Source organism: Dendrobates tinctorius, unplaced genomic scaffold (genome assembly GCF_039654945.1).
Source record: "Dendrobates tinctorius isolate UK_male_01 unplaced genomic scaffold, ASM3965494v1 ptg000028l, whole genome shotgun sequence".
Taxonomy (NCBI): domain Eukaryota; kingdom Metazoa; phylum Chordata; class Amphibia; order Anura; family Dendrobatidae; genus Dendrobates; species Dendrobates tinctorius.
In genome coordinates this window covers 52,574,432-52,592,430 of record NW_027361696.1, presented here as the reverse complement: position 1 = coordinate 52,592,430, position 17,999 = coordinate 52,574,432, and the positions used below count along the sequence as shown (strand labels likewise).

Here is a 17,999-nt window from a genome sequence, read left to right as displayed (position 1 = left end):
GCTCACCACACATTTAGATAAGTTCCTGGGGGGTCTAGTTTCCAAAATGACGTCACTTATGGGGGTTTTCCACTGTTTAGGTGCATCAGGGGCTCTACAAGACGCGACATGGCGTCCGCTCTCGATTCCAGCTAATTTGACATTCAAAATCTCAAATGATGCTCCTTTCCTTTTGAGCACTGCCGTGTGCCAAAAGAATGGTCTTCCTCCACACATGGGTTATCAGTGTGCTCAGGAGAAATTGCACAACAAATATTGTGGTTCATTTTCTCCTGAAACCTTTGACAAAATAAAAAGAATTGTGTCCAAAGAAATATTTTGGGGAAAAAAAGTTAAATGTTCATTTTTTCCTTCCACATTGCTTCAATTCTTATGAAGTACCTAAAGGGTCAATAAACTTCTTGAATGAGGTTTTGAACACCTTGAGGGGTGAAGTTTTTAGAATGGTGTCACTTTTGGGTATTTTTTGTCATATTGACCCCTCAAAGTGACTTCAAATGTGAGGTGGTCCCTAAAAAAAATGGTTTTGCAAATTTTGTTGGAAAAATGAGAAATCGCTTGTCAACTTTTAACGCTTATAACTTCCTAACTAAAAAAAATTTTGGTTCCAAAATTGAGCTGATGTAAAGTAGTTTTTGTGACATATCTCTCTGATTTAAGGGCATAAAAATTAAAAGTTTGAAAACTGCAAAATTTTAAAAATTTTCGCCATATTTTCACTTTTTTCATAAATAAACACAAGTCATATCAAAGAAATTTTACCACTAACATGAAGTACAATATGTCTTCAAAAAAAAGTCTCAGAATCAGCAGAATCCATTGAAGCGTTCCAGAGTTATAAGCACATAAAGTGACAGTGGTCTGATTTCAAAATTAAGGCCTGGTCTTTAACCTACAAAATGGCTTGGTCCTTAAGGGGTTAATTAAATTAGTTCTATGTGTTAAAGTAAACAAAACCTGCCAACTCAATGCCCCACCAGTGTGTGAAAGCATACAATGCCCTACCAACTCCATACCCTACCAATGTGTAAAATTGAACAGGTAGGAGTACTGGAAGCTGCAGGAAGACTGCAGACATCCAGGAGATTGCAGACAGGTAGCAGGGGTATTAGAAGCCGCTGGCGGTCAAGATATGACATGGAAGCCGCAGGCAGAGAAGCTGGAAACTAGAGGTGGACAACAGAAATCCTGGATGTTGTAGGTGGACACGCAGAAGACGTCCTGAAAGACCGGAAACATGTAGCAGAGGTACTGGAAGCTGCAGGTGGACACATAGCAGAGGTCCTGGAAGACCAGGAATATGTAGCAGAGGTACTGTAAGCCGCAGGTGGACAGGAGATGTCTTGGAAGCTGCAAGTAGACAAGTAGCTGAGGTCCTGGAAAACGAGGAACAATGTAGCAGAGATACTGGAAGCCGCAGGCGGACAAGAAATTTCCTGGAAGCTGCAGTTGGACACGTAGCAGAGGTCCTGGAAGACCGGGAATATGTAGCAGAGGCACTGGAAGCCGCAGGTGGACAGTAGATATCCTGGAACTGCAGGTGGACACATAGCAGAGGTACTGTAACCCACAGGCAGACAAGAGATGTCCTTGAAGCTGAAGGTGGACATGTAGCTGATGTTCTGGAAGACTGGCAAAATGTAGCAGATGTACTGGAAGCCGCAGGCAGACAGGAGATGTCCTGGAAGCTGAAGGTGGACATGTAGCTGAGGTTCTGGAAGACTGGCAAGATGTAGCAGATGTACTGGAAGCTGCAGGTGGACAGGAGATGTCCTGGAAGCTGCAGGTGGACATGTAGTTGAGGTTCTGGAAGACTGGGAACATGTAGCAGAGATAACTCCAGAGTAACTAGAAAATCTGAATACCAAGACAAAGGTGTAAGCAGTACATAGGCCCAGACAGATCATCACAAGGGAACACACCAGGCCTCAAAGTTTGATGGGTGCAAAGCCCGGATCTGAGACTGGTGCATAACATTTTCTTGTATATAAGTGCTAACTTACCTTTGCACAAAACTGAGTTGGCCACTGTGTGATCAATTTCAGAACTATTCTTTTTTTTTTTTACCGTCCAGGATAAAAGAAATGATTAGATTAGATTTCAACAAAAAAATGTTAATGTGGAGTCAGAGTAAGTCACTAGAATTATAAAAGGAAACTTTCTTTTTTTTGGGGGGGGCATGTCCCTTTAATTTCTGTCATTTGCCTTGTTACAAAATGTGAACCCTTTGCGGTGCTCATTACGTCGCAGTTAATTGAGCCTCCGATATCCTGCACAATATACTGCATCGTTCTAAGTTGAGGAGTTAATCCCTACACTGCGGGGAGTAATGGAGGGTACACACAGCGCTTGTCCGATCTACTAAAACTTCCTTTTAATTGCAAATGTAAATCTCCATTGTGGAAGTGCGATTCATCATGTGTCAAACTGCCTGTTTTCACTTCCAGTCGAATTAGCGCTGTGAGAGTCACCGTAATAATACTCTTATACAGCCCCTAGTTCCCCCCTGTGTAATCCTTTATCTCAAACCCTGGTGATATGTGACATAAAGCACAAAAGCTGCACAAAACGTAACGGTGATATTTATAGAAGATCACTGTACCGTCATCTAAGGCCTCTTTCACACTTCAGTTTTTTGCCATCAGTCACAATCCGCCAAAAATTTGAAAATGGCGGATCCGCAAAAATGGGAACAAAACGGATGCAAACTGATGGAACGGATCCGTTTTGTTGAGGATCCGCCATACCGATTTTACTGCGGATCCTCAACAAAACGGATCCGTACCATCAGTTTGCATCCGTTTTTGTCATCCGTTGGATCCGTTTTTTGCGGATCCGTTTTTCCACTCCTCCAAAATGGGATGCTCCCAAATATGATTCGCTCTTGGAAAATGCTCTCAAATGTGATTGGATGCTGGAAACTAGGGAGAAATATATCTAGGGTGTTGTGATACAATTTCTTTGAAAGGTTTTAGAGCTAGTGGCAGCGATGGAAGGAGTTAGTGCGAGTCTGGAAGGAGTTATTGCGAGTATTGACAGCTTCTGTGTGGAATTGGATCTTCACTTGAATCGGTTGGCAATTATTGCTATCGAGAGGGAGAAAAGAAGACTGCGAATCCTGCGTATGAGGAGACGGCGCCAGTGGATTCATCCCATTAATGCGCAGAGGTTCACCCGTGGCGTTTTTTCCACACTGTACCTGGAATTGAGGGAGAATCCGGACAAGTTCTTCAACTACGTGCGCATGCGGATGGAATTCTTTGAGATATTGGTGGATCGTGTTGGAGAACAAATCCGGAGAAGGGACACCTACATGCGGTTTTCTATATCACCGGCGGAGCGTTTGATGGTGACCCTTCGGTAAGTTATCTACCTTTTAAAATGTTTCAGATTCTGCAGGCTTTTATTGTTATGTTATGGCTTGTAGTTTGTATTAATTTTACTTTTTTTCCCTTTTTTTAAGATTCCTGGCAACTGGAGAATCCTTCACCTCCCTCCATTTCCAGTTCCGGATTGGGATTTCCACTATTGCTGGAATTGTACAACAGACCTGCCGGGCATTATGGGATTCTCTACAGGAGGAATACATCCCAGAGCCAACACAGGAGAGGTGGCTGGAGATTGCAGAGAAGTTTCAAGATATCTGCCAGTTTCCAAACTGCATCGGTGCCGTGGATGGCAAGCATATCAGGATTGTGAAACCCATGGGATCTGGTTCACAGTTTTACAACTATAAAAAATACTTTTCCATTGTGCTAATGGCCATTTCGGATGCAAACTGCAAATTCATTGCCGTGGACATTGGTGCATACGGTCGTTCTAACGACTCACAGGTATTCAAGAGTTCCACCATGGGCCGTCGCTTGTATGGAGACAATTTTAACTTCCCACCTCCAAGACCACTCCCTGGAACAACAGGCCCACCAATGCCTTTTGTGTGCGTTGGCGACGATGCTTTTCAACTTTCAAAACACCTACTGAAGCCATATGGTAGTCGTGGATTAACACACCAGAAAAGAATCTATAACTATCGGTTAACCAGAGCGCGCAGAGTGGTGGAGTGCGCGTTTGGAATTTTAACTGCAAAATGGAGAGTCCTGTTAACGGCCATGAAAATGAAAACAGAGACTGTGGATGAGGTGGTAAAGGCCTGTGTAATCCTGCACAATTTTGTCCTTTCAAAGGAACCAGTTTCCATCGATGACAATGTGTATGAAACCACCTTGTGGGATTATGAGCAGCAAACTTTTCGGAGTACTGGTTCAGTGGCAAGAATTAGGGATACCTTTGCAGATTATTTTGTTACACCAGAGGGACAAGTGGACTGGCAATATCACATGATATAATTTTCTTCTTACCAATTGTGAGTAATTTTTTTTTTTTTTTTTTTATCTGAAATTTTACCAAGTGTTTGCTTTGCACAAGCATTGTGTTTTACCATGTGATTTGGTTAATTTTACACTTTGCAGTGTTAACAATTGTTGGGTACCAAGCGTAAAGTTATCCAAGTGTTGTGTACCAAGCGTAAAGTTACCAAGCGTAAAGTTACCAAGTGTTGTGTACCAAGCGTTTTACACTTTGAAATGTTCACAAGTGTTGGTTATCAAATGTTGTGCTACCAAGTGTTTTTTTGTACCTTGTACACCACCGGTGTACTGTGAAATATTACCCAGGGTTGTGTGTTGTGTTAACAAGTGTTGTGTTTACCTTTTACACCACTGGTGTAATTTGAATAAAGAAGCAAAAAATAAACATCACAATAAAGTTTTTTGAAAAAAAACAGTTTATTTCTGACAATTTGTATTAACTGTATTTTTTTTTTTTAATTTTTTTTCTTAACTTTTTTTGTAACTTTTTTTGGTATTACCTTTTTGGTAACTTTTTTTTGGTATAATATTACCTTTTTTAATTTTTTTTGGTATATTACTTTTTTAATTTTTTTTTGGTATATTACAACAGAAAAATTACAAACTATGATACTGTTGGGTGGAGATAGTATTGGAGGGGGGGTTAACAGGGTTGACCACATCGAGGGGGGTAGGGGACTGGGGAGGGAGTTGGTGAGGACCAGAAGTGGAAGGGGGGTTTAACACATGTGGTTGGGACGGGAGTGGATGGACAGACGAGGTTTGTGGGTACATTGAAGGTGTATGTGGGGGTGGGTATGGCGAGGGCATTGGGGTATAATGCAATGGGGAAGGTAGGTACTGGGAAGAATGGAATGGGGAACTAGAGAAAGGAGAGGGAGTGGTAGGAGGAGGGACGGCTGTGTGATTGATGGTGGTGGAAGGATGGACGGGGGGAGGATGGACTGTGGAAGGATAGACAGGGGGAGGATGGACTGTGGAAGGATAGACAGGGGGAGGATGGACTGTGGAAGGATAGACAGGGGGAGGAAGAGATGCTTCAGCAAGCACTTCCACTAGAGCATTCTGACAGGCTTGCATCACACGCATCTGCTGGTGAGTACTTAAACCTTCCATTTGCCGGACAACAGAATGAAAAAAGGTATGTCTCGGTGTCTGGTTTGATTCTAAACTCATCTGTTCCATGTATCTTCTGAGTTCCATGATACTTTGATTGATCATGGTCAACCCAGAAGATAACCGTTGTCCATAAGTGTGGAAACCGTGTTGAACAGTTGAGTTTAGACTCAAACAGTCAGACAAGGTCATCCTTTCCTGACTCCTCAGACGCTGCCGGCCAGAACCAAAAGTTGGTCGAGATGTTGCGGCAGTGTCTGAGGGGTGGGGAACAGGGAACAAGTCGTCACCAGCAGCTTCATGTGATGAAGTCTGCCCTGCTGCTCCAGTGCTGGTGGAGGGGATAGAGGGATCAGACAAGAGGGTAGGTACAGAGGGGTCGGATACCTCGATGTGGTCACCGGGGGCGGTCTCACTAGGGATCACTCCAGAGGGACGCAACTGTGATGCAGACTCCCGAGTGCTGCAGATGGTGCTAAAAAAAAAAAAAAGAAGAAAAAAATGTATATTAAAAATATTGATATTTAATTTAAGTCTGCTGAAAAAAAAATTGGTTAAACATTTCTACTACAGGAATTGTTTGGGGAATATTTACCTTCTGCACGCCATTGTAGATCGCAGGAACGCCAGGGCTTGGTAGTTTTTGTACTGGGGTCCCCGGCGTCCTCCCGACGATCCACTCGGGGTCTGAATCTCTTTGTTGTAGTCCCTCTTGAAGCGATCCCGGAGCGACCGCCACCGTGTGATAACCCTGTCACCTGTGAAGCAAAAAAAAAAAAGGTTTAGTATTCAACACTTCACATGCTGGAAATATAAAGTTACTGAAGTTGTAATACTTACGCACAAAATCCCTGGCCCTCGCATTGAGTTCCTCCCAGTTGTCAATAACTGAAGAACAGACTTCATCCCAGAGCCGTCGTGTGGTTGGTTGGTCGGCATGAAGACGGTTTGCCATGTTCCACAGCGGCTCCCGGATTTCCACCTCATGGATGAGGTCATCACTATCAATAATGACACCCTCCTCCTGATGTCTGCGGGGAGCACGCTGTGAAACCTGTGAAGATAAAAAACAAAACAAAAAGCAAAAAATTACATTATATTCAAACACATGATGTTCATTTAAACAATTATCAAAATAGGGTTACTTACCGTTTGCCGACCACCAGAGGCATCACCTTGACGACCCTGGGATGTCCTGGGAGTCACTCTAGTGCGGGCACCGGATTCTGAAGACTGTGGGAAAAAAAAAAAAAAATGTTTGGATGGATGCAATTATGGTGTGCACTGTGATGAATGTTTGTGTTGGGTGTAGCATTATGTATCTGTGTATGTGCTAAACTTACAATCTGCGCACCCCCTCCGTGTGTCTCTCCACCCTGCACGTCTCCTCCTGGAAGCTCCTCTGAATCAGCTTCCTGTTAAAACATAATAGGATAGTGTTTTTAACCACAAAAAAATTATTTTAAATAAAAAATAAACAAAATTTTTTTTACCTCAGCTCGCTGATGATGTGAGGGGGAGCTTTCAGGAGAAGACATTACGGCTTGGGGCAGCTGTGTTGCTTCCTGAACTGATCTGCAAGTATAAACACACTTGTTAAGCTACTATACAAAGTATCATAATAAGCTTTCAGGCTTTTATACTTACAGGGAAAATGTTTGGCTGGCAGTATCTGCTTCGGCCTGGCTGGCAGTCTCTGTTGCGGTCTGGCTGGGCCTCTCTGCTGCAGCCTGGCTGGCAGTCTCTGTTGCGGTCTGGCTGGGCCTCTCTGCTGCAGCCTGGCTGGCAGTCTCTGTTGCGGTCTGGCTGGGCCTCTCTGCTGCAGCCTGGCTGGCTCTCTCTGCTGCTACCCTGCTGGTAGTGCTTGAAGTGATCTGCAAGTATAAAGAGACTTGTTAAGCTACTATACAAAGGATCATAATAAGCTTTCAGGTCTTTATACTTACAGGGAAACTAATGGTTGCCTGTACGCCGCGGTGTGGCTGTTCCTCTCTGCTGCGGTCAGGGTTGTTTCTGCTGCGGTCTGACCGGTCATGTCTGCTGCGTTGATCCCTGCTGCGGTCTGAATCTCTGCTACGGTTGGGCTGGCCGTGTCTGCCGGTATGGTGGCGCTTCATTGTGTGAACTGAAAGAAAATGATATGAAAGTTTTAAAAAAAAACAAAAAAAAAAAAAAACCACATTTTGTATGTGTAATTCCCTGAAACTAATTATACGCAATTTTAAGTGTTTGCATGTCTACATTCCCTTATCTCAGAGTGTAACCAGTGATTGAAGGTGTCTAATATTTTGTGTAAACCTACTTTCTTTGTGTTTTGTAACTGAGTGTAACCAGTAATTGAAGGTGTGTAATTGCTGTGTATACCAGTTTGCATTCCCTGAAACTCTCACCGAGAGTGTAACCAGTGATTAAAGGTCTCACCGTGTAACCAGTGATTGAAGGCGTGTAGTGTGTAATTGCTGTGTATACCAGTGTTTGCATTCCCTGAAACTCTCAACAGAGTATGTAACCAGTGATTGAAGGTGTTTAATTTCTGTGTATACCCACTGTGTTTGCATGGTTTTGAATTCCCTGAAACTCAGTTGTGTATACCCATTTTTTCATGGTATGTTGCAATCTCACTTTTAACCACACTTGTATACCAGAACACTTCAATTACCTTTATGGTAACTTAATTTTACCTTTTTTAAAATGATACAAAGTAGATTTTTTCAAAACAATTTATTTATTTTTTTTTTTTATTATTTTTTTTTTTTTCCAAAAAATAGGAGCTACTCTGCTCTTTATTTTAAATACCACAATACATGAAAAATAAAAAAACGCAAACACGCATAACACACAGCCAGGCTACACACTCCAGGTGTCTTGCAGGTGGAAGATTTGCAGCGGAGTTTGAAATTCTATCAGTCAGGCTGGTGTTTGATGTCTGGTTCGGTTTCTTCAGTGTGGCTGTTGCCAGATGTCTGGGCACAAACCACATACAATACCATTTAGGCCGGTTTCACATTTGCACTTTATAGCGCAGCGATGGCCTGCACACGTCCGCCACAAATCCCCACCTACTACTGCACATGAATGCTTGCGATCTGCGCACCCTATCTTTATCATAGGGTGCGTAGATGGTGCGCTGGCAGGATTTTACAGTGTGCTGCGCACTTTTGAAGGTGTGCCGTGCGCGCCAAAATGCAACATGCTGCGTTTGGCGCGCAAGGGCACACCTTCAAAAGTGCGCAGCACATGGTAAAATCCTGCCAGCGCACCATCTACGCACCCTATGATAAAGATAGGGTGCGCAGATCGCAAGCATTCATGTGCGCTAGTAGGCGGGGATTTGTGGCGGACGTGTGCAGGCCATCGCTGCGCTATAAAGTGCAAATGTGAAACCGGCCTAAATGGTATTGTATGTGGTGTTATTGGGCACAGACATCTACATTAAAACACCAGCCTGACTGATACAGTCAGGCTGGTGTTTGATGTAGATGTCTGTGCCCAATAACACCACATACAATACCATTTAGGCCGGTTTCACATTTGCACTTTATAGCGCAGCTATTTCCTGCACATGTCCGCCACTAATCCCCACCTACTAGCGCACATGAACGCTTGCAATCTGCGCACCCCATACTAAAGATAGGGTGTGCAGATCGCAAGCGTCCATGTGTGCTAGTAGGCGGTGATGACTAGATGGGACGGGGATTAGTGGTGGACGTGTGCAGGTTATCCCTGCGCTATAAAGTGCAAATATGAAACCAGCCTTTACACCACACAATCACAGCAAGAAATACAATATTAAAGTTGTATGAAAATAACATGCAGTACACATGCAACAGAAAAAAAAAAAAAAATGCAACACACACACACACACACACGCTCCAGGGGTCTTGCAGGTGGTAGACTTGCAGCTGTGCAGACAGGTTTTATAGCTCTAGTTGAATCTTCTGTCAGGCAGGCTGGAGTCTGATATCTTGCTTGGAGTATTCAATGTTGCTGGTGCCGGATTGTCTGGGCCCAATTACACCACATACAATACACCACTCAATCGCAGCAATCACAGCATAAAAAATACAATATAATTACAGTTGTATGAAAATAAAAAGCAGTACACATGCAACAGAAAAAAAAAAAAAAAAAATGGAAAGAAAAAAAAAAAAAAAAATGCACACACAGGCCACACACATACACACACACGCTCCAGGGGTCTTGCAGGTGGTAGACAGGTTTTATAGCTCTAGTTGAATCTTCTGTCAGGCAGGCTGGAGTCGGATATCTTGCTTGGAGTATTCAGTGTTGCTGGTGCCGGATTGTCTGGGCCCAATTACACCACATACAATACACCACTCAATCGCAGCAATCACAGCATAAAAAATACAATATAATTACAGTTGTATGAAAATAAAAAGCAGTACACATGCAACAGAAAAAAAAAAAAAAAAATGGAAAGAAAAAAAAAAAAAAAAAATGCACACACAGGCCACACACATACACACACACGCTCCAGGGGTCTTGCAGGTGGTAGACTTGCAGATGGGCAGACAGGTTTTATAGCTCTAGTTGAATCTTCTGTCAGGCAGGCTGGAGTCGGATATCTTGCTTGGAGTATTCAGTGTTGCTGGTGCCGGATTGTCTGGGCCCAATTACACCACATACCATACACCACTCAATCGCAGCAATCACAGCATAAAAAATACAATATAATTACAGTTGTATGAAAATAAAATGCAGTACACAAGCAACAGAAAAAAAAAAATATAAAAAAAAAAAAAAAAAACAGACATGCAACACTCACAGACCACACACACACACACACACACACACACGCTACACACTTGCAGGCCATACACAGAAATGTCATAGGTATACTCACACTTGGTAAAGCTGGTACTGGCAGGCCTCTTGATAGCTGTGGCTGCAGGCTTGGTGGGTGTCTGGCAGGCTGGGTGGTCTGGCAGGCTTGGTGGCTGTCTTGCAGGCTTGGTGGCTGTCTTGCAGGCTTGGTGGTGGTCTGGCTGGCTTGCTGTCTGGCTGCTACTGCATGTCTGGGCCCAATTAGCCCATCTTATATAGTTTTGGGACTGTCTGGAAAAGTATCTTTTTTTCTGGGCATGCGCAGTGCGATTTTGCGGATCCTGCCGGCGGATTCCGCAAAATCGCGGATCTCGGCGGATCCGCCGCCCATAGGGCCCCATTCTACCGCATGGCTGATGACGGCGGATCCGCCGTCATCCGCCATTTTGACGCCGAAAAAAAACGTTACATTCTCCGTCCCCCTCAGACAGAATCCGCAAAGAATTTTGCGGATCCGCCGAATATCGGACGCAACGGACGACCATCCGTCAAAATCCGCCACTAATGTATCCCAATGGGGAAATTGGCGGATCCGCAACAAGAAAAAGCGGATCCGCCAATTTCAAATTTTGGCGGATTGTGACTGATGGCAAAAAACTGAAGTGTGAAAGAGGCCTAATTTATAAGAGGGGTGTCATGATCCGACCCCTCTTGACTTACATGTAAACACATGCATGCTCAGCAGGGTTGAGCATGCATGAGTATGAAGTGGTGCCAGAACACCACCTAATGCAGGTCTCAAATACAGAACAGTAGACGAGGAGGCAGAAACAAAACATTGGCTTCATTGAAAGACAGAGGATTTTCTGCCGGGAAATAAGACTAACGGGTCTTGTAATTCTAACAGTAATAATAGACACAAGGAGAGATAGCTGGAGGATGTCACACAAGCTGCGCTCCAGCTGTGGCAATACAAAGTTCAATACAAACAGTATAAACAATTTCTGCAGACTACTCTCTTCTAAATTCCTACCTAACTTCTGATAATTGAGCTGCGCTTCTACAGCGTCCTAACTAGAGAAACCTGCTCTAAACTCTGACACACTGTCACACTCACAGTTCTGCAGCACTGAGGAGAAAGTCAGCTAGCTTCAGCTTGATCCCGATGTAATGGAGCCGAGTTAGTTGTGTTGCCCTCTCCCTTCAAGTTACAGGTGCTTTTGGAAAACTGGATTGGCAGTGCTGTGCGGCCCTTTCCTTCTGACACAGTCTTGCTAGTAACCAATCCTGTGGCAACCTGACACCATCTTCTCCTTTAAAGCTGCTAATTCATTTAATAGTCTCTGTATTCAAACACCCTTATTGTACTCTCTTCCTGACATAGTCACCAGTCTCACTTCCGAATCAGACACATCCTGCTTCTTGCTCAAACCAGTAAGCTGCAGGGGGAAAAGGACTAGTCCAAGTGCACACATCAGAGGTGAGTCTTGTCTCTTAAAATCACAGTGTAATTCAGTTCTTGGCAGGGGATGACTCTCTACATGGCTACTCACTTAAAGGTGGCCATCCTCTTCCGTGCTGTATAGTCCAGGGAGAAGGATAAAAGATTTTATGCAACCACTTATACAGCAGTGGCCCATTGCCCACAATACTTACAGGTCGACCAAATAAACTGATCAGCAGCGTACCCATTTGGTGGAATCCCTGCATTAGGTCTACTGGATCTCTGGACCTCTTGACTATCCTCAATGGGAGTAGTTACTCTAAGACTGTCCTCTACAGCAGAAGTTTTAGGCAGAGCCTGGGGTTCCTCTTCTCTGTGAACTGGCAGTGGTTCTGGGTTGGGAACTTCAGCATGCATGGACTGGGGACCTTCCGCAGTCTCAGGAATGGTCCACCAGCCTTCACTAGAGTCATTGTTAGAAGAAGTCAGCTCTGTGTAGAGTTCTCAAAGCAGACTGCTCATTTTCAACCTGTACTTCGTAAACCGGATCATTGGGGTACACTCTCTTGATTACTTTGTATGGTTGCACCATAGAACGGCTCCTTGAACATCTAACCTGTCCCACTGGCGCAGAATGGACTTCATGTGCTCATCTAGGTTAGCCCTTTCTTCCTGTTCGGGTTTCTTTCGCTGGGTTACCCAGCCTTTCATTTATACAACCCCGCATCTTCCTCTTGTACTCGCCCCCATTCTTCATTAGTTCTCCCTTGTGTCTTAGGTAAAGAGCATGCCTCACCACTTGACTGTGCCGCTTTTTCCGGGGGTGTTATTTTGCAGAAGTCTGGAGTTTCCTCTTCTTCCAGGTGTTTATCAAGATCTCTTTTCTGACTTTCGAAGGTTACTCTTGATGGGCCGTCAGCATCGGTGTTTTTTATTGGCGGAATGGTAGTGGATTGAAAAGTCATATTTTGCAAGGTGAGCTACCAATGCTGATCCAGAGGTCCCAGCTTGGCAACGTCCAGATGGGCCATTATTGTCAGTCTGCACAAGGATCTTGGCCCCTGTCAGATATTCCGAAAACTTCTCCATCATGGTCCACACCATGGCAAGGTGTTCCGGCCAGAAAGAGCTGTAGTTGTGGGGGATTTGCTCTGCATCTTGTAGGGACCTACTGGCATAGACAATAACCCTTTCGTGCCCATCTTGCACCTGCTAGAGGACTGTCCCGATTCCATAGAGACTTCCATCACTGTATAAGAGGAATGGATTATCGAAATCTGTGTAAGCCAGGATGGGGGCCGATGTCAGGGCTTCTTTCAGGGTCTGGAAGCCTCTTCCTAATTCTGTTCCCAGGGTATGCTTCGATTCTTGGGTACCCCAGCAATCCACCTTTAGCAGTTTGTTCAAAGGGCCCACTATTTTCGCATAGTCCTTGATGAACCATTGATGGTACCTGGCCAATCCAAGGAAAGCTTTCAACTTCCTCAGGGTTCTGGGCACTGGCCGCAGCTACTTTGTCTTAAGAAGGCAGAACTTCGTCCTGAGACATCTTATGGGTCAGGTACTCGATCGCCTTATTCAAAAGATGACACTTCTTTGGCTTTGCCTTCAGGCCATGGGCTCACAAATCGCCTGGGGACCTGCCCGAGTCTGTTCAGGCGTTCTTGAAAGGTAGTGGAGTACACAATTATGTCATCCAGGTGTATCAGAGTGGCTTCAAAGTTCAGGTCAACCATACACTTCATCAGCCGATGGAACATACCCGGTGCATTGGATAATCCGAATGGCATTCTTTTAAATTCAAACAGTCCCACGGAGAGAATAAATGCTGTCTTTGCCTTGTCTTTTTCTGTCACCGGTACCTGCCAGTACCCGCTAGTTAGATCCAGAGTGGAAAAGTATTTAGCCTTCCCTAGGGCCGTCAAGCACTCCTTGAGACAGGGGGTATGAGTCTCGCACAGTGCACGCATTCAACCATCAGTAGTCGCAAAAATGAATGGTTCCTTCCTTTTTCTTGACAAGCACCACTTGGGCTGCCCATGGACTCTGGCTACTCTGCCCCACTCCGGAGTTCAACATCTGTTTCAACAATGTCTTCACCTTCTGGTACAGCTGGGGGGGGGGTATTGGTCAATATCTTTCTCAGATTGGAGGAGAAGTGTCCCCTGTCGGTATCTCATGGGTCAAGGTGTCTGTGCAGTCAAAGTCATTTCGGTGGCAGGCAAGCGCGGCCCGATTCTCCCACAGCATTGCTTCAACTGCTTGTATATGATCTGGATCAACAGTTTTCACATCCACCCCCATTTGGGCCAAGATGGATAGCCTATTCCATTCTTGGGTCGGGGCCTCTTCTGTTTCTACTGTGACTGTTAGCGTTCAGATGGCATCACCTACCGATTAGGGTCACTTCTTTCTGACTCAGCACTTCTCCTCGATATAGATACTGTACATATGAGCCAGCTCTACTCCTGGTGTTAAGCAAAATTCACTCTGTCTCACAATCACCACTCTGATGGGTACTCATCCATTATGGACCACTGCCAATGTATGAGCTACCAGGGCATTCTGCCTACCTCTCCTAGGCCCACCGGTTTGATGACCACCTCCATGGTTGCGGAATGTTCCCACAGGCAGTGGCAGGATGGTCTCCTGACTAGGAGGGGGCATGAGAGAAACCCTTTCCGGAACTTGGATAACTCCCACAGACTGGTGTACTGAGATGTTCTTCCGTGCTCCACAGACGTGGATCAGCCTTTGGAATGCTTTCTAGGTGGGTTTTTGCAGAGTTGCCTGTCTCCATGAGCCAGTGAACATGATCTGGTCCAACTCTCGCAGGGTATTCATTCCCATTATCATTGGTTCATCTCTTTGAATGGCTCGGGAACCAGCAGTATTCCCTTTATTCCCACATCTTGTCCACATAGCCGCACATTCATCCACACAATCCCCGTGATGGCGATCAGTTGCTGATTAGCCCATTACCTGTATTGGTGTCTCCAGCTGTGGCTTGGCCAATGCTTGAAAGTAACAGTTGAAGTACGACTCTGGGATAGTCGTTACCTGTGACCTAGGATCCACTAAGCTGTCCACTGGGAAGCCTTCAATTTCAGTTCGCAGGATGAGACACCCTGCAACCAAATGCAACGGTTCTGGGTATTCTTGCAAATCACTCCGACACCTCTAGCGAAGTATCCTCTTCTTCCACACCGCCAACACTGTGTGTCCTGATGATGCTCTCTCCACCAGCATGTGGGAGGTTCCCTTAAAACCTGACTAACTGGCATTGGTGGAGAACTCTAGGGTTCCGGATAGATCGGCTCAGGACAGGGGCCCACCGGTGTAGGATATTGAGGAGCTTGGTGGAACGGTCGACATACAGTCGTAGTAGGTGGAGAACCGTAGGGGTTCAGCAGACTTGCGTAGAGAGGCTCAAGTTCGGGAGCCTGGGGTGGAAGGCCCGATAGGTATATTGCAAGGCCAGGTAGGCGTCTTCATGGGCAGAGCCGATCCCCATCCACTTTTCCATTTGAATCAACTTCTCTTGCGTAATATTCAAGGAACTCTGCCAATCTTTTACTACTCTGATAAGAGCCTCTTCCTTTTTAGCAACCCCGAGGGTTGCAACAGTCTGGGTCTGTACAATTTCAGAAACATAGATTTCTTCTTCTTCCCATGTTGCCTACTCGATCTACCTCTTTCTTTTGCACCTCAGCTAGTACTTCCTATTGCGCTGTGGCATATTGGAAGATCCCTTCCCGCTGCAGCCAGCAAAAGAACTTTGCCCGTAGATGCACCGCGCTAGCTTTTTCACTTTATAGCTCCTCCAGAAATTTCACTATCACTGTCAAGATGTTAGGCATGGCTTCTGGTTGCAGGAAGACATATCTGTGGGCCTCACCCTCCAGGGCAGCCAGAACGATCTCCACTTGTAGCTCTGGGCTGACATTATGAATCTTAGTTACGCTCATCAATCTGTTACCCAGCTGGACATTGGCATATTCTGGCCATCAAATTTGGGCAGCACACTAAACAATGTGCCCATAGGAAGGGCCCTTGCAGGGGTTCCACCATTGCCTGTGGTACCCACATTAACATTACCATTGCTGTCAGCAGCGCCGCTTGTAGCAGTTCCTGAACGACACAGTCGGCAGTACCCAAATACGGTACAGTAGACAAGGAGGCAGAAACAAAACACCGGCTTTATTGAAAGACAGAGGATTTTATGCGGGAAATAAGACTAATGATTCTTGTAATGATAACAGAGCTCTTCCTTCATTACAGGTGCTTGGAGAAAACTTTCTTGGCTGTGCTATGCGACCCTTTCCTTCCTTCCTGCTAACCAATCCTGTGGTAACTGGGCACCATCTTCTCCTTTAAAGCCACTAATTTGTTTAACAGTCTCTGTTCAGAAACTCTTATTGTATTCTCTTCCTGACACAGACAGCAGTCACTCACTTCAAGATCAGACGCTTCCTGCTTCTTGCTCAAACCAACATACAGCAAGCTGCAGGAGGAAAAGGACTAGTCCAAGTGCACACCAATCAGAGGGGAGCTTTGACTCTTAAGCTAAGTGTTATTCAGTTCTTGGCAGAGGATTACCCCCTACACCTATGGTAGGGTCAAGGAGGAATAGCTGTCAGTCAAGTGTTCAGCTGACCACTATTGAAGGTACATGACCACCTCAAAGAGGGCCTGTCACCACGTGAAAAGTGACCAATTTTTTATCTTATTTTATTCCTGCTCCTCTCTTGAATATTCTGTTTTTTTCTTAGAATCCACAATAGGGTTACAGAGACATGGGCCTTTTTTATTTAGGGAGCTGCTCTTGGGCTTTTTTTTAGGCTGCTCTGCATAATTGGCCTGCTAACCACACACTCCATGGTAAAGACAGTAAAAATTAGTTATAAATAAAAAGCCTGATATCTCTGGAACCGTATGGCAGATTTGTAAGAAAGCAAAAAAAATAATAATCAGGGGATCAATAGGAATCCAACAAATGCAAAAATCGATAATTTTGACCAGGTGACAGGTCCTTTTTTAAAATAACAACCTCTTTTTATAGAGGAACTTTATTTTTCCTCCAACAGAGGATAGTAATGTGTTTTGCCCTTTTCTGAGCAACTGTCTCACATTAAAGGTCCAAAAAGCCAGAAAACAATTCGGCACTGCTGCTGCCACCTTCATATGCACTATAGTGCAGCACAATTTCACACACCACGCCTACTACCCATAGAACGGGTGCTCAATCCAAAGTAAAACATGCATAGCCACGTTGTATAACACGTTAATGTCTCACATTAAAGGGTTGTCCCATAAAGAATACTGATCACTGATCCACAGGAGAGATGACAAATGTATGATTGGGAGTCTGGATTTGGTGAATGCCAATGGTACGTTACCCACCTGGCTAAGATGTGCCTGTTGTACAGATGGTGGAGGAAAATGCTATGGGCTGTGACGGACAGGAGGCAGAGCAAGGGTTAACAGTTTTACTTAACACAGGGATACTCCACACAGGGAGGCAAACCGTTAAAGGGAGGACAAAAACAGTTCAGATGGAAAAAAGATGTTCAGAGTCAATGAAACCAGGGTAAAAAAATAGTAGCAGTTCGTGTTAGATTAACTTAGCCTGTCAGTCATCTTCCAGGCCATGGCAACTAAGGAGCAGGCAATGACGCCAACAATTGCTGGCGCGGTGCTGGTACATGAAGGTTCAGCTGGTAACAGTGGTCCATCTTTTGGCATCAGCGGTCGGTCTCCGGTACCTTCCGCTGAGCCCCTAGACCATATGCTGCAGTGGCTGACGAAGGTGCGGGCCACAGTACTGTATGAGCCCAATATGGCTCTGCAAATATACACTGGCAAATTCAAGGCGCAGGTGTCTGTCCCGTGTCCCGTACCCGGTCACTCTTATGTGGCACGTACACTGTAATCACGAACATGGAGCGCATGGCACCTTACTCTCTGGTAGTCAACGGGCACATACTGCACGTCTCCCTCTCTCTGGGCCCTGCTGTTGGCGGCAGGAAGTGACGGACCCTGTACTGCGTGCTGCTGGTGCTCCCAGGATGGAGCAATCCTCTCTCTGGACTGCTGCAGTATGCAAGGCTCATCTCCTGGCAGCATTCCCTCTGGAGACGGTGGGGCTGGTTGCAACACCGGTACTCTGTGGGGAGGGGGAGCGGAGCGCGCCGCTTGCCTGACTACGCAAGCGATGGGTAGGTGCCAAACTCCTCTGCTGCGCGCGCTTTTCCTTTATATCTCCCCGCTACCCCGGGGTAAGGAAG

At 45.3% G+C, this 17,999-nt stretch overlaps 1 protein-coding gene across 4 annotated transcripts; it reads right to left on the bottom strand.

The window, feature by feature from the left end:
* Positions 1 to 3,263: 3,263 nt before the first annotated feature.
* Positions 3,264 to 10,941, bottom strand: LOC141085387 (uncharacterized). 4 transcript variants are annotated; one of them, XR_012231287.1, is made up of 7 exons: positions 10,348 to 10,941; positions 7,430 to 7,608; positions 7,131 to 7,357; positions 6,977 to 7,058; positions 6,324 to 6,898; positions 6,079 to 6,241; positions 3,265 to 5,958 (listed from the first exon to the last, which is right to left on the bottom strand). XR_012231287.1 is itself a non-coding variant. In XM_073570714.1 (6 exons), the coding sequence occupies exons 4-6, from the start codon at positions 6,436 to 6,438 to the stop codon at positions 4,965 to 4,967; spliced, it is 1,272 nt and encodes a 423-aa protein (XP_073426815.1). In that variant the 5' UTR covers positions 6,439 to 6,898; positions 6,977 to 7,058; positions 7,131 to 7,608; positions 10,348 to 10,941; the 3' UTR covers positions 3,264 to 4,964. The 4 variants fall into 4 exon arrangements, 3 of the variants coding, with proteins under 3 accessions (XP_073426815.1, XP_073426813.1, XP_073426816.1); XM_073570714.1 differs by having other exon boundaries at positions 3,264 to 5,958; positions 7,131 to 7,608; XM_073570712.1 differs by having other exon boundaries at positions 3,264 to 5,958; positions 6,324 to 7,357.
* Between the last annotated feature and the right edge of the window lie 7,058 nt (positions 10,942 to 17,999).